The following is a 20,343-nucleotide window of genomic DNA, read 5'->3' as shown; positions in this document are numbered from 1 at the left end:
GTCTGTAAAGCAACTTTACACATTGTTTTCAAAGAATAAAGAATAAAACGAGCGGAAGTGGTAAACGGTTACCTTTACTCGACATAAATTGTCATACATCATCATCATCATCATTAACTTAAGAGGTATTCTCTTGTCGGTGGAGTATCTTCCAGCTTTCCCTATCTTGCGCCAGCTCTTTGACTTTTTGGTACCACACGACCCCCACTTTTTCTTTCACTTGCTCCAAAAAGCTGCGTCTGGGTTTTCCTCGTCCCCTCTTGTGTCCTATCCGCCCCTCCAGGATAGTTTTAAAAAAGTGGTCGTGTCGTATTAAGTGTCCAATCATTTTTCCGCGTCTATTTGCGATGGTGTTCAAATTGTCATACCCTACAGACAAAACATCCTCCAGACTGAGCATAGTCGCGCTACCCCCTCTGCCACGCATACGGTAATTTCACTCCATGTTCGAGTCGATAGTGTCTTTGTGTGACGTCCGTGTCTTTGAACGGAATAATCACGGCACGGGACTTCGCTCACCTCGACCCGCGCAGCCCCGCATCTTGGCATCATCGGTTATATGAAATAATTGCTCTAATCTCAGTCTAGAGGATTCCTAGTCTATGTCATACCCTTATCAGGCGTGGCTCACTCCGCGATTTTATCGCTTTGCTACAGGTAGCTAAAAGTGCATCCGTTCGACCCCAATTTTGGGGTTTGCCATAAGCCGCGCGTGGCGCTGTCGCCACCTAGCGGCCATATCTGTGCTGATCGTGACAGACGCGTTTTGTTAGAGAGTGAGTCTTCTGTACCTAGTACTATTATTTATTCTGTGCCCTTATTGATTTATTTATTTATTTATTTATTATACTAGAAGTTACAACTTTATTGTTACATACAATACTCCACAAAACTACATTTAGTTTGACTGTGGATTTATATATTAACTTTTCAGAACGCGAAACCTCAAAAATATAAATGCCCCACCTGCTCAGCCAAGTTCAATAGTGTCTCGGCGCTGGACAGACACACGGACACGGCCGGCGAGCACGCAGCCCTGCGGCCGTGCGAGCAGTGCGGCGAGAACTGTGCGAGCGAGCAGGCGCTACAGGAACATGTCAAAGAGACACATCCGACTAAGACACATCGGTGCGAGGAGGTTTGTTACTCATATATTTTTAAATGCACATTGTTATTTTTGGCCTGTAGTGAAAAAAGTACCTTTACATATGTATAAGCTAAGCTTTATTTTATCCCTGGGACCAAAATTACACTTCTATTTACCAATTTTAGGGTTCCGTAACTCAAAAGGAAAAAACCGAACCCTTATAGGATGCGTCTGTCTGTCCGACCATTCCCCTCTCACTCGTGCGTCTGTCTGTCCGACCACCCCCCCCCCCTTTATCTCTGAAATTACTGCGCCTAAAATTTTGAAAAATATACAAAATAGTACTTTACCTATAGACGACAGGAAAACCTATTAGAAATGTGCAGTCAAGCGTGAGTTGGACTTACGTACGGAACCCTTGGAACGCGAGTCCGACTCGCACTTGACCGGTTTTTAAATTTGACCCACTTCCCGACTTACAATGAAGTTGAAATTTTGCATACATATGTAAGTCGGGTGACAATGCAATATTATGGTGTCATCGAGCTGATCTGATGATGGAGACAGGAGGGGGCCATAGGAACTCTGTGATAAAACAACGCAACCTGTGTTTGGGGTTTTTAGTATTACTTGCCTGTGGAAAGAAAAGTGGCAAAAGCGATAAAACCTTGTACAGTCATCAGCAATAGTATCTTACACAACTAGGGCCGCAAAAATATGTGACACGTTCTTATTTGGAGCGCAATAAGAGCGCGTCATATATTTTTGCGGCCCTAGTTGTGTAAGATACTATTGCTGATGACTGTACCAAAAATGTTTTTTTTGCCAAAAACTTATTTTGTTTTTTGTCAGTGCAACATGTCATTCCCCTCCTTGTCATCGTACGACACCCACCACCGGCGCAAGCACCTCAACCAGCAGGGCCGGCGGCCGCGGCACGCGCCGCGCCGCAAGTACGCCAGCAAGCCGCGCCAGCCGGGCCAGTTCGTGTGCGAGCACTGCGGCCGTATCAAACCGGTATAGTGCAACATGACACTCCCCTCCTTGTCATCGTACGACACCCACCACCGGCGCAAGCACCTCAACCAGCAGGGCCGGCGGCCGCGGCACGCGCCGCGCCGCAAGTACGCCAGCAAGCCGCGCCAGCCGGGCCAGTTCGTGTGCGAGCACTGCGGCCGGATCAAACCGGTATAGTGCAACATGACACTCCCCTCCTCGTCATCGTACGACACCCACCACCGGCGCAAGCACCTCAACCAGCAGGGCCGGCGGCCGCGGCACGCGCCGCGCCGCAAGTACGCCAGCAAGCCGCGCCAGCCGGGCCAGTTCGTGTGCGAGCACTGCGGCCGGATCAAACCGGTATAGTGCAACATGACACTCCCCTCCTCGTCATCGTACGACACCCACCACCGGCGCAAGCACCTCAACCAGCAGGGCCGGCGGCCGCGGCACGCGCCGCGCCGCAAGTACGCCAGCAAGCCGCGCCAGCCGGGCCAGTTCGTGTGCGAGCACTGCGGCCGGATCAAACCGGTATAGTGCAACATGACACTCCCCTCCTCGTCATCGTACGACACCCACCACCGGCGCAAGCACCTCAACCAGCAGGGCCGGCGGCCGCGGCACGCGCCGCGCCGCAAGTACGCCAGCAAGCCGCGCCAGCCGGGCCAGTTCGTGTGCGAGCACTGCGGCCGGATCAAACCGGTATAGTGCAACATGACACTCCCCTCCTCGTCATCGTACGACACCCACCACCGGCGCAAGCACCTCAACCAGCAGGGCCGGCGGCCGCGGCACGCGCCGCGCCGCAAGTACGCCAGCAAGCCGCGCCAGCCGGGCCAGTTCGTGTGCGAGCACTGCGGCCGGATCAAACCGGTATAGTGCAACATGACACTCCCCTCCTCGTCATCGTACGACACCCACCACCGGCGCAAGCACCTCAACCAGCAGGGCCGGCGGCCGCGGCACGCGCCGCGCCGCAAGTACGCCAGCAAGCCGCGCCAGCCGGGCCAGTTCGTGTGCGAGCACTGCGGCCGGATCAAACCGGTATAGTGCAACATGACACTCCCCTCCTTGTCATCGTATCCCCCCCTTATTCATAAACGCGCTACAAACCTCAATTAGCTAATAATCGTTTGTCTTTATCTGTCATTTTGACTTATGTATTTGTAAGAAAGGTATAAAACGTAATTTATCTAAATCAGGCCCGTAAAGTTTTATGAATAAGGGGGGTAGTGCATAATTGTTTTCCATTATCATCATATATTTTTCAAAAACTAAATTGGACGAAAAAAACTTACAAAATTTTATAAGAATCGGTTGAGAATTGGGTCCTGTAAAGGAGTAAAACCACACGAAAGCATTTTTACCCAAGCTGAAATGGAGACTTTCGCCTCGCTCGACTTTCAAAAACTAATGCCATTATTCATTATTCTAAGCTCCAGAAAAAGTTATTCAAACTTTTTAAATAATGTAAGAGATGAATCACGTTTATATATATTTTTTATGAATTGTTGTGACAGAACGCAGCCTTGCTCCGGTACCACCAGCGTATACATGACGGCGTGAAACCATTCGCCTGCGAGCACTGCCCCAAGGCCTTCACGTTAAAGTCCTCGCTAGTTGTAAGTATTGACTATTGAACTTGTAAGTTGTAAAATAGAAGAAGGAACTTGATTAGAGTCGGACCAAGTAATCTCGACTCCGGTCGGCTCAGCATTGCTTTAAGCAATTATTAGATTTGGCACAACTTGACGTCCCTTTACGTGCACGACCACAGATATGATAATGACGTGAATTTTGACAACCCTAACTAGCTGGAAGGCCATACATTAGAAAGGGACAGCATGATTCGTCCCTGAATTCTGGCAGAAATCTGGCCTTGAGGAAGACCGCGATAAATACAAATCAATGAAGGCAATAGTTAAGTCAGTTGTAGCGCAAGCAAGAGCACATTCCAGAAACAAATTGTATGAACAGTTAGAAAACGCACCATCCGAAAACGCAATATTTAAAATAGCCAAACAGAGGCACAAGGCAACACTCGACATAAAATCCAGTAAATATATCAGAGATGAGCAGGGTCGATTATTAACATCGGATAATGATATAAAAAGGAGGTGGAAATCGTATTTTGATAACCTGCTTAACGAAGAATTCCCTAGCGAGGATCTTCCAGAAATATCGGCTACGGAGGGGCCTATCCAACCGGTAAATCCGCAAGAAATAAAAAATGCGCTCCGTAAAATGGAGTTTCACAAAGCTATTGGCCCTGATAACATACCCGCTGATATCTGGAAGCTCCTGCAGGATGACGCATTGCCTTGGCTTACAGAACTATTTAATAAAATCCTTCTCGAAACCAAAATACCTAACTCATGGCGAAGAAGCTACCTATGCCCGCTGTTCAAAAACAAGGGGGACGTAGCAGACTGCAACAACTACAGAGGAATCAAGCTAACGTCACACACTCTCAAACTCTGGGAGCGAATTATGGGAGCTCGTCTCAGTTTTTTAGCCAGTATCACTGAAAACCAGTTTGGTTTCACAGCTGGGAGGTCTACGACGGAAGCCATACAAACCATTAGAATCCTGATGGAGAAATGCCGGACTAACAGAAAGAACCTATACCTCACTTTCATAGACCTGGAAAAGGCATTTGACAGAGTCCCTCGGAAACTGGTGTGGCAAGCTATGCGAGCTCAAAACATACCTGAAACCTATGTCTCGCTAGTACGAGACATGTACCACAGCGTAACCACACAGATTAAGAGTCCAGCTGGTATAACCGACCCATTCCAGGTTAAAGTTGGCGTCCATCAGGGTTCGGCATTGAGTCCTCTGCTATTCAATTTGAGCATGGATTACATCACCAGAAGCCTTCAAGCACAAATACCTTGGTGTATGCTGTATGCGGACGATATCGTGCTTATAGCGAAAACGGCGGCTGAACTACAGAAAACCTTGGATATTTGGCTCAGGGAACTGGAGAGGCACGGGTTGCGAATCAGCCGTACAAAAACCGAATATATGGAGTGTGACCTGGGTGGAACAGAACAGCTTTGCTGCAACATAAACATTGAAAATACCGCAATACCCAGAGTCACTCGCTTCAAGTATCTCGGGTCGGTCCTGACAACGGATGCACGAGTCGATGAAGATGTAAGCCATAGGATCAACACAGCCTGGATGAAATGGCGATCATTATCTGGAGTACTTTGCGATACCAGAATGCCCATTAAAACAAAAGGCAAAATCTATAAGACTGCCGTAAGACCGGTCATGTTGTATGGTTCGGAGTGCTGGACTGCACTTAAGAAGCACGAACAACAAGTGCATACGGCAGAGATGAAGATGCTGAGATGGGCAGGTGGGGTAACACGCTTGGATAAAATCCGAAATGAATACGTCAGAGGATCCTTTAAGGTAGCCCCAATAATCGACAAGCTGAAAGAAGGGAGACTCCGCTGGTATGGCCACGTAATGAGAAGGGAGGAGAGCTACTCTGTAAAGACTGTGCTCAACATCAAAACACAGCCCAGGGGAAGAGGCAGGCCACCAGCCACGTGGTGGTCAACTGTCGAGAGGGATCTAAAGGCCCAAGACATTTCGCCAATGACAACCCGGGACAGAAGGTCCTGGCGCCGCTGCACAAGGAGGCCCGACCCCAGATGAACTGGGAATATGGGCAAGGACAAGAAGAAGAAGATGATTCGTCCCTGAATTGTTGTCAAACTTCGGTTTTGTAGTCATTTCTATACGGTAATACTATTATTTGTTCTGTGTCATAGTTTATAATTATGACTACTAACATAGGTGTCATGTCTAAAACGTCCTGACCACTAGTAGAGATAGTAAAATTCAATATAAAAACTACAATATTGCGTTTTCCCTCTCTTAACATTGTTTGCTTGGGTATGCAGTGGCACACGCGGACGCACACAGGCGAGAAACCATACCAATGCGCCGAATGTCCGCGCGCCTTCAGCTCCAAGGCCAACTTCAATAGACACCACAAAACAGTGAGTACGCTGGTTTTGGCACCGGTTTGTATATTCTTCTTTTTTTTAGTACAGTTAGCGAATTTTATTTTAATTAAGAATGACACATATCTTTTTAGAATTGTCTATGATATCTGGTTTCTTGTTTGTCATTTAGTTATGCAAATAATCTGATGCTATCAGTCAATGTCCGAATTCGTGATCGATATTCTGTTGCTAATCGGAGGTTTATACAGTGTGTAAATTCAATACGGGCGAATATATTGAAACGGTGGTTAACATAGGACCTAAGAATGATACTTACTTATAATCTGTCGGTAGAAAAAACTGGCCAAGTGCGAGTGGGACTCGCGTTCCAAGGGTTCCGTACATTAAGTCCGACTCACGCTTGACTGCACATTTCTAATAGGTTTTCCTGTCATCTATAGGTACAGAACTATTTTATGTATTTTTTTAACATTTTTGACCCAGTAGTTTCGGAGATAAGGGGGGGAATGGTCATTTTTTGGCTACTTTCTTAAATAACTTCTAACCTATGTATTTTAAAAATTATGAAAAAAATATATTAGAAATTCTCAATATGAGCTCTTTCATTTTACATATAACACGATGTAGGTCGACTTTACTTTTTTCGAAACTTTATTTTTTAATTTTCTCATTTACCCTCCAAAAGTGATTGATTGAAATTCATTTATTTACGTTACATGTCCGTTTTTGGGTCACTAATTTAAATATGTGTACCAAATTTCAACTTAATTGGTCCAGTAGTTTCCGAGAAAATAGGCTGTGACAGACGGACAGACAGACAGACAGACAGAAACACGACTCTGGCCCGAGGGTATGGAGGTCAAACCAGATAAATCCAAATATTTTATCATTCAAATAAGAATTCTACGCATGTCACATATGTTCTAATTTCAAAAACCGTTTTACTCGACTTATCGGGTTTGACCACTCACCCGTCTGATCCTATAAGGGTTCCGTTTTTTTCCTTTTGAGATACGGAAACCTAAAATGGCCCGAAATTGAAAGTGATAAGAGATGGACTCGACCGTCGTGTCTACAATTTTGCCGTTCTATTTACAGTATTTTATCAACAGGTCCACCTAGGCATCCGCGGGCACTTCCCGTGCTCGGTGTGCGCGCGCGTGTTCGCGACGCGCTCGGACGCGCGCGTGCACACGGACGCCGTGCACCGCGGCCTGCCGCCGCCGCGCCGGGACCGCAGGAAAACTAGGAAACATATACACGATGTAGACAATAAATGAGTTAAAAATACTGAATTGATTGTTTTTTTCCACAAACTTCTTTAGCGGCGCTGTGCACTTTTTGTGAGGGGGAAAAAATGTAAAACTCGCGAGAGCGTAAGACGCTTCGTAAGACGGACACGTGACCTGATCGAAAAACTGTTACATTGTCATTGAGTTTTCACTTCTGCCGGCACTCCTGGAGTGCAACCCGTTGTTTTTCTCATTTAGGCACAGAATAAGTAATAATACTACCGTACAGATGAAACTTCCTGTAATACCGAAGTTTGACAGCGCATCAGGGTCGAATCATGCTGTAAGTGCCTAATAAATATATGGCTATTTAGCGTTGTCAAAATTAAAGCCATTGTTCTCGACGCGCACGGAAGCCGTGCACCGCGGCCTGCCGCCGCGGCGGGACCGCAGGAGGACCAGGAGACACGCACACGATGTAGACAATAAATGAGTTGAAATTACAGAAATGGTTGTTTTTGAAGTGGAAACTTCTTTAGCGGCGCTGAGCACATTTTGAGGCGGGGAAAAAATGATAAACTCGATTCACCGTAACGCGTAACGTAATGCTGACGTCATGTGTCACGGACAATGTTATTCACCAAAGAACTTTAGTCATAACGTATCATAATCAGGTCAATTATTTAAAACTGGACTTTTATATTAAGCAATAAAGCTCAATGTTCTAATCTTGTACGGGCTGAAATACGAGTATCTCACAGTTACTACTATTCTAACTTTATATCACTCAAATATAATTAAATAAAGCTACATCTTGATGAAATAAAAGTGAACTCTAGTACTGGTGAATAAAACTCAAAATATCATGACCAAATATATTTAGATGCTAGGTCTGCAAGGTAACTTTACAATTTCTATTCGAATTTTAAACAATTAAATTAACGCTACAAATTTAAGCTCACTGGCCAGCAATTTCGGAACTAGTTTTTCAATAGAAAGGAGGATGGGTCAATTATACATAGTGCTGCAGACATTTTGGACTAGTCATTGAGTTTTCACTTCTGTCGGCACTCCCGAAGTGCAACCCGTTGTGTTTTTTTTTTCATTTATTATTATTATTTGTATCTCCTTTTGGATATCACGGGCCTATAATCCCGGTTTTTTTATAGGCTTGCGTGGGGACACAGATCCAACACGTAGAGGCCCCTTGGAGAGCTTTAATGTCATGTAGAACGGACGTCATGTAGAATGTCATTATTATTATTTTGTGTCTCCTTTTGGATTTCACGGGCCTATAAATCCCGGTCTTTTGATAGGCTTGCGTGGGGATATAGATCCAACACGTAGAGGCCCCTTGGAGAGCTTTAATGTCATGTAGAACGCCTGCTGGAACCCGTTCACAGGCGCAACAATAGACACCCATGAACCGGTCGCAGCAGGCATTGGGACTATTGTAGAAAAAGTGAACAGTATTCCGGGCTATGGATTGATGTTTGGGTGGACAATGAGACTGGGCTATTGTAAAAGAGGTCCGGACACCTGCCATAACAATGTTAACACCGTCATCGAGGCAGGCGGTGACTCGCCGCTGACTAGATGGGCCCCTGAAACTGCCGTCGCGAAGACGACCAGGAGCAACATCGGTGTGAGCGGCTCAGGGGTGTCGAGAGGTGTGCGCCGCTTTCTACCCAGTGACTGTTAACAGCCACTGTGCCAACTCGCGTCTTATGCATCTTTCACTTCCACCCCTGGAGCATATAGCTCTAGCGACTCCTCTCTGGACGGCCAATGAAGGCAAGCCAGAGCTGAGAGTCCTGCGGGTCCCCTTGGGGTCCACTCCGACCGACGAAGACACGCCGGAGACGGAGACCCACCCTGACCGACTCTCGGGAGCACTCGGGTCCGTGGGGTCGTTACTCCCCAACAGCTCGCCACAAGCTGCCCTGCGGGCTCCACAAGCTGCCCTGCGGGCTTATTATTATTATTCTCTTTATTTATTTTTCTTCTTAAGTTAGGTTAATTATAATATGGATATAAAAGTAAAATATAAAAACACTTACAAACAATAAAAAAAAAAATTATAAACACATTATAAAAAACCTAACCTAGGGTGCCGCCGGCAGCGGGGCAGGGCCCAAGCTGCCGGTGGTCAGGGCCGCAGAGTGAGGAATCGACGTACTATACGCGCCGTGTCCAAAATTACCGCCTTCTGCATTATTATTATTATTCTCTTTATTTATTTTTCTTCTTAAGTTAGGTTAATTATAATATGGATATAAAAGTAAAATATAAAAACACTTACAAACAATAAAAAAAAATTATAAACACATTATAAAAAACCTAACCTAGGGTGCCGCCGGCAGCGGGGCAGGGCCCAAGCTGCCGGTGGTCAGGGCCGCAGAGTGAGGAATCGACGTACTATACGCGCCGTGTCCAAAATTACCGCCTTCTGCATCTGACCCTTGATCCAACCACCTAGCGAGAGTCTCTCTAGGTGTTGGTCGAGACTCTTCGCTATGAGACCGTTCGCTGACACGACTATAGGAACAATGATCGTCGAGTCAACATCCCACATGGCGGTTATCTCGTGAGCTAAGTCTAGGTACTTGCTGGACTTGTCCTTCTCGGCCTTCACGAGATTCTCATCATGGGGGATGGTGACGTCGACGAGCACAGCCCGGCGCTGCGATCGATCTATCAGCACGATGTCAGGCTTATTGGCTACAATAGTCCTGTCAGTGATGATAGATCGATCCCAATAGAGCGTGGCACGACCATTTTCGAGAACTGGCGCAGGTGAGTACTTGTAGTACGGCACTTCACGGTCCACAAGGCCGTATAGGAGGGCAAGTTGCTGGTGAATAATTCTGGCTACGAGATTATGTCTGTGCAAGTACTCGCCGTTAGCAAGATGAGAACAACCGGAGATAATATGCCTGAGTGACTCTCCGGGACGGCGGCATGCCCGACAAATGTCGACCGTACCGTCCTTCAGGTTATTATTATTATTATTGTGTAAGCAGGCAGGCAGTTGTGACAACTGATATTGCCTGTATCCAGTAATCATTAATAGTTATCGTTGACAAGTAGATGTATTGATGTGTCTGTCTAATTTATTTTTAAATTGGTTCACATTTTGTGCTGAAACCACATCTTCGGGGAGTTTGTTCCAAGCCCTCACTACTCGGTTGCTCAGAAAGTGTTTGTATGGGTTACTGTGGGACCTATGCCTTTCTAACTTTAAGTGATGACCTCTCAGACGGGTGTTGTTGTTGCGCTTGAACATCTCATGAAAATCCTTGAGGTCATAGTGCCCAGACAGTATTTTGTATGTTTCTATTAGGTCTCCACGTTCTCTGCGGTGCTTAAGAGTAGTGAGCTTCAGTTCCTTCAGTCTCTCCTCATACGGCTTGTTCTTAAGTTGCCTTGGTAGTTTTGTGAAACTCCGTTGAACCTTCTCCAGCATATCTATGTCCTTGGCAAAGTAAGGACTCCAGGCTTGAAAAGCATATTCCAGTATGGGTCTGACATAGGTTTTGTAAATTTTTAACATCATTTCTGGTGTCAAGGTTTTGAAAGCTTTTCTAATGAGGTAAATCAGGCTTCTGGCTTTCTTTACCATTGTAGAGATGTGCTCTTCCCACTTTAGATCCTCTGAGATCTTAACGCCTAGGTCAGTTTGTGTTTTTACAGCCGTTAGTGGAGTGCCATCCAAGTTGTAAGTTAGGCGGGGGTTCCGATTTCCTATGTGAAGTATAGTACATTTGGCAGAATTCAGATTGATTAGCCATTCTTTAGACCAGCTTGCTAATGCATTCAGATCATCTTGTAGATGGCTGTAATCTACGAGTGGGTTAGCAAATAACTTGGTGTCATCCGCAAAAGTACTAATACTGCATTTTAGGCGACGCGGCAGGTCAACTGTATATAGTATGTAAAGCACGGGGCCCAAAACTGAGACAAAACAAAAATTTAGACTAATCTTAATAGGAAAGGGGACGGCCGTTTCTCTATACAAACGGAGTCCTCATTTTTCTCTCTGGACATTGTCATTATGGAAAATGTTTTTACATAATTTGATGTATACTAACCATAGCTATCTATGCCCCTACGTTTGCCCTTTTAAATTTATGATTATTGTAAAAATTAGGAGCGAAAACAGATTTCAATCATATAGTTTTTAAATGCTCCTATATATGTCTCTCTCTCTCTTCAGTCGTTCCCTCATTCCTGAGGATCGTGATCACTAGGTTTCACATCCTTGATCAGCTGTCTCCATCGGTCTCGATCCATTGTTGCCCTCACTGCTTGATGGAATTTGCTCGAGGAAGTGGCTTCTCTAACTTGGTCTGTCCACCTGGTTGGCGAGCGACCGCGACCTCTCTTGCCTTCCACTCCACCAATCACGACCAGTTTCTCGAGACTCTCAGCACCTCTTCGCATTACATGGCCAAAGTATGCCAGCAACCGATGTCGGCAGATGGTGGACAAACGTGTTTTGATGCCCAGTTGGGAAAGAATAGACGCATTTGTGCGCTTGGCCGTCCACGGTATCCTAAGCATTCGCCTCCAGCACCACATTTCGAATGCGTCGATTCTTTGTCTCTCTCTTGCCAGTATTGTCCATGTCTCTACTCCGTACATGAAGATGGGAAAGACCAAGGCTCTGACCAGGCGGGTTTTCGTATAAAAGCTTATACTACGGTTTTTCCAGATAACCTGAAGGCGCGTCATGGCGTCTTTAGCCATTGCGATTCGGCGCTTGATCTCGGGAACGCAGCTTCCATCATTGTTTATATGTCATATATGTCTAATAATTAAAAATTCGAAAAAATCAAACGTAGGGGTATATCTGTAATGTGATTGATATACAAACAAATTGTGTCAAACTATTTTCAATAGCGTTAATATCCAGCCTTCCAGAAAAGAAAATGAGGTCTACGTTTGTATGAAAAGGCGGTTTCGCAGCAGTCCTCCACTTTCGTCTTAATGTGGACTCAGACACAATGAGTAAAACTTCATATTAAGTGGTTTATATTATTTATTATCTAACAGCTCCTTGCCGAACTTGCTCCGCTTACGTCGGTCCCGCTTAGGTCCCGGCTGACCGTGGTGAACCGTCTTGATGTGAACTCTCAGTTGGTGGGGAACAGTAAATCATTAAATAAAACGTCTAATAGAGTAGCTTACATTATTTATTATCTAACAGCTCCTTGCCGAACTTGCTCCGCTTACGTCGGTCCCGCTTGGGTCCCGGCTGACCGTGGTGAACCGTCTTGATATGGACTCTGACGCAGGAGTTGGTGGTGAAGATGCGTCCGCAGATAGGGCAGGGGACGCTTTGACGCATGCCCAGATGTGCCTGAAGAAACAAAAATGTCATAGTCATAGTGAAAAACTAATCATTTATTAAATAATTTTTATTTATTTAGAAAATTTAAATCAGGCAAAAAGGCCCATGTTACAAATACCCAATAAATAAATATATAATATTTTTACACATGTGTCGCTTAACTTCAAACTGAACTCTAGTAAATCCATTCGACCCTCTCAGCAAATATCTACCGTAATACCTTTTCTTAGTACCAAAATCGCATATAAATCTGACAGATGAATTTACCCGAGTTTGAAGTAAAGCGACTCACATATAGATGAAACAACTAAGTAATGGGTTGGACCCATCATAGTAATGTTCACCTTTACTTTGGTTGTAAAATTGCAAATATTAGGTCGTAAAATTGTTCAAAAAATTGGCTTTTAAAAACGTCCAAATCATATTGTACTCTATTCGATTATTACACTTTTGCATGCATGGGCTCAAAGCAAAATAGCCAGTACATTGGCAGAGCCGTGTTGAGGTCTAAAACAGGGCTTCACAAAGAACTCACAGTTTTCCGATGTCGAATCAAATTCCCCTGACAGCTGAACGCGAGCGGGCAGCTGTTGCACTGGTATGGTTTCTCCCCCGTGTGCGTCCTGATATGCTCCTGCACACAAACATTTCTTGCTCAATTTTCGGAATACTCACAGTTTTGTGGTGGCGGTCGAGGTTCCCCTTCAGGCTGAAGGCGAGCGGACACTCGGTGCACTGGTACGGCTTCTCCCCTGTGTGTGACCGCATGTGCCACTACACACACAAGCAAAGTCTTTAGTCCCCTTTCGTAACATTTGGTAACTAGTTACGATATGTGAAAAATTAATAATTCGTATAAAATCGTCTCAAAGGTTAGCTGGAAGAGATCCCTTATAGGGATAAGTTCGCCTTTGTACTTCCATTACTGTAATTTATTTTTGTAAACCTGTGTGGTGTACAATAAAGTGATTACTACTACTACTAAAATAAAACTATTGAAACGGATTATACCTATCGCGTATATTGAATTGATACTACATTCCGACGTTTAGAACCCCTTTACAGCGTTCGTGGTCAACGGGTGACTGAGGAAAAACTACACTATGAAAAGACTACCCACTTATAAAATAATGAACCATCATAAACTATAAATTTTAAGGCCAGTTGTTATACATGAAAAATTGGTAACCGATTTTATTTTAAATGAATGTTTTGCTGCTGTATTGAATCATTTTGTAACCGTATTTAATAGTCAACCAGCTAGGAAATATGCAGGTTTTTTTATATTAAAATGAAAATAGTAGCTTTACGTCATTTCCTTATTAGGGACAAAATACATGTATTTATCCGCTTGGCAACTAGTCCCAGGAATTGGCGTCGGCACCAGTTTTTACGGAAGCGAGTGCCATCTGACCCTCCAAACCCAGAGGGTAAACTAGGCCTTACTGGGATTAGTCCGGTTTCCTCACGATATTTTCCTTCACCGAAAAGCAACTGGTAAATATGAAAATGTTAAAAGTTCCAAGTTTTCTTAAGTGTACGGATCCCTTTGTTTGACATAATTATTGAAAGTCATAATGTAATTATTGTCAGATTATCATTAGCCATAATTCTGAAATCATTAACCTTTCAGGATTTTCGTAAGGTTATCCTATAGATAGGTTAGGTTAGGATTGTTTTATGGCAATCTTGAAAAGTAACGCGTTTCTGAGAAAAACCTAATTATGACTAACGAAAATGCGGACAAACAATACAGTATGACTTAAAACTTTAAGGGAAAAAATAGAGACACCCTAAGTGTAGGTTCAAGATTCTTGAACCTACACTTAGGGTGTCTCTATTCTTGAATCAAGAAGAATAGACCAAGTAAGTAGCAAGAACTTAAGAGATAAAACAGGCTTTACTGATGTTACATACAAAACAAAACAACTGAAATGGAAGTGGGCTGGACATACTATTAGAGGAAGAGAAAAATGGACCAAAACTGTAACACTCTGGCACCCCAGAGGGCACAAACGGAACAGAGGCAGGCAGTTCAAAAGATGGTCCGACAAAATCCAAGACATAGCTGGAAGGACAGAAACAAAAACATGGACCAGATTAGTTCATAATAAGGAAGAGTGGAGAAGATTGGGGGAGGCCTTTGCCCAAAGGCACACAGAAGCGGTTACCGTAGAATGTAGAATAAGGAAAACTGTAGATATAGTATAAAAAAAGTACCTTTTCTGAAATAGGGCTATAAATAAAAGCAGCAGAAATAAGGACGGAAACATCTGATACAACATTCAAGCGTCGATTGAGAAACTTTTTACTGGACAACCCATTATATTCAATAAGTGAATTTTTTGACATAACTGTATTATTTATATTCGCATACCTATTCTTGACATTGTCTTTGTTTATTATTGTTATTATTTGACGATCCTTCTCAGGTGAAAGTTTTCATATTATGTATTATTAATGAAATTAATTAATTTGGACTATTTTGCTATTATTTAAATTTATTTCTGACGATCACAATATAGATTCTTATAAATTGACATTAATGTAATTTGTACTGTAATCATATGTTGTGAAATAAATAAATCTAATCTAATCTAATAAATAAAAAGTTTAGGTTACTTACTTGCAAGGAGGTCTTGAGAGTGAAGCTCTTCGGGCATTCGTTGCAGGCGAAGGGTTTGATGTCCAGATGGGAGCGCTGGTGCGTTCTCAGCGCGGTGGCGTTCTGTTAGCATACACAATAGTACATTATAGCCGAGGCTCGGAAGTAGCTACTTGCAGGCTGAGGATTCGTTTTAAACGGACGACCTTGGGAGTCCGTTTAATTGAATCCGAAGCCAGCAAGAACCCTTCCAGCCGAGTCATATATAGTGCTTTTCTCAAAAATGGTGCAAGAAATATAAATATCATAGAAATATTTTACAAAAGCAACGTTCTTACATATATATTTTGACAGAAATAAGCCCTTGCCGCCTTTTTTTTATAATAAAAAAATAGAAGTGTATTTTGTAAATAGAAGTGTAGAAGTGTAGTCTGCCAAAAATACGCCAACATATTTGAGACATCTAAATAGTCGCGGTACTAATCATCTGTTTGGCTGTTTAATGGGCCTGTGCCTTCACTTGATATGGTCATTTCAACTTTTAAAAAGTTTGGAACTCGACAAATAATGGAATTTGTATGCAACATTGCAGTCCCAAAATCGAGACTGCAATGTTTTTAACTTTTTAATTTTTGACTGACCATAAATTACGCGCTTCGCGATCTACTTTTTAGACGGCAAAGTCGACTTTGCCGTCCATTTTTGAGAAAAATAATTATACGTTCATAGTATTTTATGCAACCGTTGTTTAAGAGAGGCCAAAAAAGCCGAGTGGCGTGAGTAACAATTTGAGGCGAAGCCGAAAGCCGGCTTTACACGAAGTATCGTAAAATCGTCAAAAAGATACTGCGTGTATGCACAAATTCTTTTTTGGGGAATAGACTAAAGACTTGTCTTGACAACTATAAGGTAGGGTTTTAAAGGTGTGTGCTCGACCCTTTAAATGACAAATAAAAGTACGGGAGCAGAAAAAAGTATTATAGCCATGTTGACAGTTATACCTTATTACGATGTGCATAAAAATCGAATTGAGAAGGTACAGAGACGCTTTTTAACACATTTAGGATATTCCTCTTCCAAGTCTCGCACACGAACTGGCCCTGCTTGTGTGTTTGCGGGTATTTCTTGCGCGTCGTGTGCCGCTGCCGGCCGGCGTCGCTGTATCTCTGGTTGAGATGGGCTGCTGGCACTAACCTGCATGAGTTTCCCGCAAGTCTCGCACACGAACTGGCCCTGCCTGTGTGTTTGCGGGTATTTCTTGCGCGTCGTGCGCCGCTGGCGGCCGGCGTCGCTGTAGCGCCGGTTGAGATGGGCTGTTGGCACTAACCTGCATGAGTTTCCCGCAAGTCTCGCACACGCACTGGCCCCGCTTGTGTGTTTGCGGGTATTTCTTGCGCGTCGTGTGCCGCTGCCGGCCGGCGTCGCTGTAGCGCCGGTTGTGATGGGCTGTTGGCACTAACCTGCATGAGTTTCCCGCAAGTCTCGCACACGAACTGGCCCTGCTTGTGTGTTTGCGGGTATTTTTTGCGTGTCGTGTGCCGCTGGCGGCCGGCGTCGCTGTAGCGCTGGTTGAGATGGGCTGTTGGCACTAACCTGCATGAGTTTCCCGCAAGTCTCGCACACGAACTGGCCCTGCTTGTGTGTTTGCGGGTATTTCTTGCGTGTCGTGTGCCGCTGGCGGCCGGCGTCGCTGTAGCGCTGGTTGAGATGGGCTGTTGGCACTAACCTGCATGAGTTTCCCGCAAGTCTCGCACACGAACTGGCCCTGCTTGTGTGTTTGCGGGTATTTCTTGCGCGTCGTGTGCCGCTGCCGGCCGGCGTCGCTGTATCTCTGGTTGAGATGGGCTGCTGGCACTAACCTGCATGAGTTTCCCGCAAGTCTCGCACACGAACTGGCCCTGCCTGTGTGTTTGCGGGTATTTCTTGCGCGTCGTGCGCCGCTGGCGGCCGGCGTCGCTGTAGCGCCGGTTGAGATGGGCTGTTGGCACTAACCTGCATGAGTTTCCCGCAAGTCTCGCACACGAACTGGCCCCGCTTGTGTGTTTGCGGGTATTTCTTGCGCGTCGTGTGCCGCTGCCGGCCGGCGTCGCTGTAGCGCCGGTTGTGATGGGCTGTTGGCACTAACCTGCATGAGTTTCCCGCAAGTCTCGCACACGAACTGGCCCTGCTTGTGTGTTTGCGGGTATTTCTTGCGTGTCGTGTGCCGCTGGCGGCCGGCGTCGCTGTAGCGCTGGTTGAGATGGGCTGTTGGCACTAACCTGCATGAGTTTCCCGCAAGTCTCGCACACGAACTGGCCCTGCTTGTGTGTTTGCGGGTATTTCTTGCGTGTCGTGTGCCGCTGGCGGCCGGCGTCGCTGTAGCGCTGGTTGAGATGGGCTGTTGGCACTAACCTGCATGAGTTTCCCGCAAGTCTCGCACACGAACTGGCCCTGCTTGTGTGTTTGCGGGTATTTCTTGCGTGTCGTGTGCCGCTGGCGGCCGGCGTCGCTGTAGCGCTGGTTGAGATGGGCTGTTGGCACTAACCTGCATGAGTTTCCCGCAAGTCTCGCACACGAACTGGCCCTGCTTGTGTGTTTGCGGGTATTTCTTGCGTGTCGTGTGCCGCTGGCGGCCGGCGTCGCTGTAGCGCTGGTTGAGGTGCTTGCGTCGGTGGTGAACGTCGTACGCGGACAGCGTTGGGAACGTCATGCCGCACTGTGTGTAAACAATCGTATTTAAGGTGAGGTAACTTAAATATAAATAAATAATATAAATATTATAGGGACATTTTTACACAAATTGACTAAGTCCCACGGTAAGCTCACGAAGGCTTGTGTTGCGGGTACTCAGACAACGATATATAGAATAGAATAGAATGAATAGAATAATTTTTATTTATAATAAAATACACATGCACAAAGGTGTCCGGTAAGCCCCAATGTAATGTAAGACACAAATACTTAAATAAATAGAAAACATCCATGACTCAGGAACAAATATCTGTGCTAATCACACAAATAAATGCCCTTACCGGGATTTGAACCCAGGACCAACGGCTTTCCAGGCAGGGTCACTACCCACTAGGCCAGACCGGTCGTTAAACCGGTCAAACTTACTAAGAATTACGTAAATAATATGAATAAGGTATAGAAAAATTGCTTACTAAGAATTACGTAAATAATATGAATAAGGTATAGAATTACGCAATGAATAAGGTATAGAAAAATTGGTTATTTTCACAAAAAAATAGACTGTCTGTTCTTTTTACGTTACTTGAAGATAAATTCTACAATTATATGGGAGTTGTTCGAGGATTTAATTAATTAGCCTCCATAAAAAAATAGTAAACTAAATTGACTGCATGTAGAAACAACAAATATTAACAAAGTATATTAAGGTAATACCAAATACTTCGGATTGTCGAGTAATTCCAAAAATACGGCTTTATGGCTGACTTTAAGAATTTTCCGACGTTCTGCATTTTTCCGAATTACCCGAAAACACCTTAAATCAATACTGACCTCCTCACATCGGTGTGATTCAGTCGGATGCGTATCCTTGACATGTTCCTGTAGCGCCTGCTCGCTCGCACAGTTCTCGCCGCACTGCTCGCACGGCCGCAGGGCTCCGTGCTCGCCGGCCGTGTCCGTGTGTCTGTTCAGCGCGGCTATGCTAACGAACTTGGCTGAGCAAATGGTGCACTTGATTTTCTGAAAAAGAAAAAAACAAATTCGCTAGAAATTAAGCGTAAAAAATACATACATAAAATTAAGCGTAGCCCATTCCTTTTTGTGTAATATATGTATGTTTATCCTATATTTTGTATGTATTTATATCCTTTATCTTTCTGGTACCTTGTACATTTTGCTGCATTTGTCACCCTCTTTTCACTCTCTCCTCTCATCACTCAAAGGTTAACTGGAAGAGATCCCTCAAAGGGATAAGTTCGCCTTTGTACTTCTTACTAATTGTATGTTATTTTTAATGTCTTTTTGTACAATAAAGAGTTTACTACTACTACTACTCTTAAGCGATATAAACTTAGAATATGTACTTACTTGCCTGCTTACCTATATCACATAATAAGTAATAGTACTATCGTACAGAAAAAAAACTTAATACAAAACCGAAGTTTGACAGCGATTCAGGGAAGAGTCATTCTGTCCCTTTCCTATAGTTTGTAACATCAGAAAAAGACTACGCTTTTTAAAAATTGAGTATATAACTAACTATTAGTTACTTATATACTCAATTGAAAGAAATAGTTTCACCCCCCTGCCTATATGCAATTGCAAACATATTATTGACATATTTTATTACACAAACGGGTCTACCGCGATATAATTTCATTGTTTTTACCTTTAATTCCGACGTTTCAGCTGAGTTGCACCAGCTGTGGTCACGGAAAGACTGACGTCCCAACAAATGTCAACGGAGATATTAATAAAACAACACTAAACTACCCGAAATTAGTTTATAAAAATGTTCGGGGTAGACAATCTGCTGGTTTCAACATTTGAATCACTGGTCCCCAAGTAGACGATAATTCGTACCCGTCCTCTCGATTGAATATGTGTACAAAACGCGAGAGTTTAAAGTGTCATATTATTGACCACAAAAAAATGTATAACAATATCTAGACACGCGGGAGCGGGAGAAAACTAGCCAAGTAAAATGCTTTATAATTTCAGGATTTTCTACACAGCACAGAACTTGGCACCCATATACTTCTCAATTCTTTTATCGGCGAGTCAAGCCTATTGAACTTGGCTCTCATTTCACATTTATGTTTTTGTTGGGATATTATATTACCTCAGCGTGCATCCTGGCCTTGTGCATCTTCAGCCCCACTTGTCCTATGAACGTCTCGCTGCACATGTCGCATGCCACATTCATCGCGGGTTGCGCCAGCCGCACGTGCGACAAGTATGTCGAGCTCTTACTGCGAGTCAACCAGTATACTGTACCTCGGCGTGCATCCTGGCCTTGTGCATTTTGAGCCCCACTTGTCCTATGAACGTCTCGCTGCACATGTCGCATGCCACATTCATCGCGGGTTGCGCCAGCCGCACGTGCGACAAGTATGTCGAGCTCTTACTGC

General features: G+C 44.4%; 3 protein-coding genes across 4 annotated transcripts in view; all 3 read right to left on the bottom strand.

Moving 5' to 3' along the window:
- Positions 1 to 20,343, bottom strand: part of LOC134677278 (zinc finger protein 425-like) — a 98,937-nt gene that overhangs the window by 55,923 nt on the left and 22,671 nt on the right. The window lies entirely within an intron of this gene.
- Positions 12,496 to 17,526, bottom strand: LOC134677234 (oocyte zinc finger protein XlCOF6-like). Its single transcript, XM_063535667.1, has 7 exons — positions 17,388 to 17,526; positions 17,122 to 17,240; positions 16,723 to 16,960; positions 16,457 to 16,575; positions 15,284 to 15,385; positions 13,333 to 13,431; positions 12,496 to 12,666 (listed from the first exon to the last, which is right to left on the bottom strand). The coding sequence occupies exons 1-7, from the start codon at positions 17,524 to 17,526 to the stop codon at positions 12,496 to 12,498; spliced, it is 987 nt and encodes a 328-aa protein (XP_063391737.1).
- On the bottom strand, positions 17,504 to 20,336 carry LOC134677576 (zinc finger protein 354A-like). 2 transcript variants are annotated; one of them, XM_063536054.1, is made up of 3 exons: positions 20,210 to 20,336; positions 18,764 to 18,952; positions 17,504 to 17,957 (listed from the first exon to the last, which is right to left on the bottom strand). In XM_063536054.1, exons 1-3 carry the CDS (start codon positions 20,291 to 20,293, stop codon positions 17,649 to 17,651), a joined length of 582 nt encoding a protein of 193 aa, XP_063392124.1. In that variant the 5' UTR covers positions 20,294 to 20,336; the 3' UTR covers positions 17,504 to 17,648. The 2 variants fall into 2 exon arrangements, with proteins under 2 accessions (XP_063392124.1, XP_063392123.1); XM_063536053.1 differs by lacking the exon at positions 20,210 to 20,336 and adding an exon at positions 20,055 to 20,181 and having other exon boundaries at positions 17,506 to 17,957.

This window comes from Cydia fagiglandana, chromosome 26 (assembly GCF_963556715.1).
Source record: "Cydia fagiglandana chromosome 26, ilCydFagi1.1, whole genome shotgun sequence".
Lineage (NCBI taxonomy): Eukaryota > Metazoa > Arthropoda > Insecta > Lepidoptera > Tortricidae > Cydia > Cydia fagiglandana.
The sequence above is the reverse complement of the archived record's forward strand: the minus strand, read 5'-3'. Positions and strand labels throughout refer to the sequence as shown.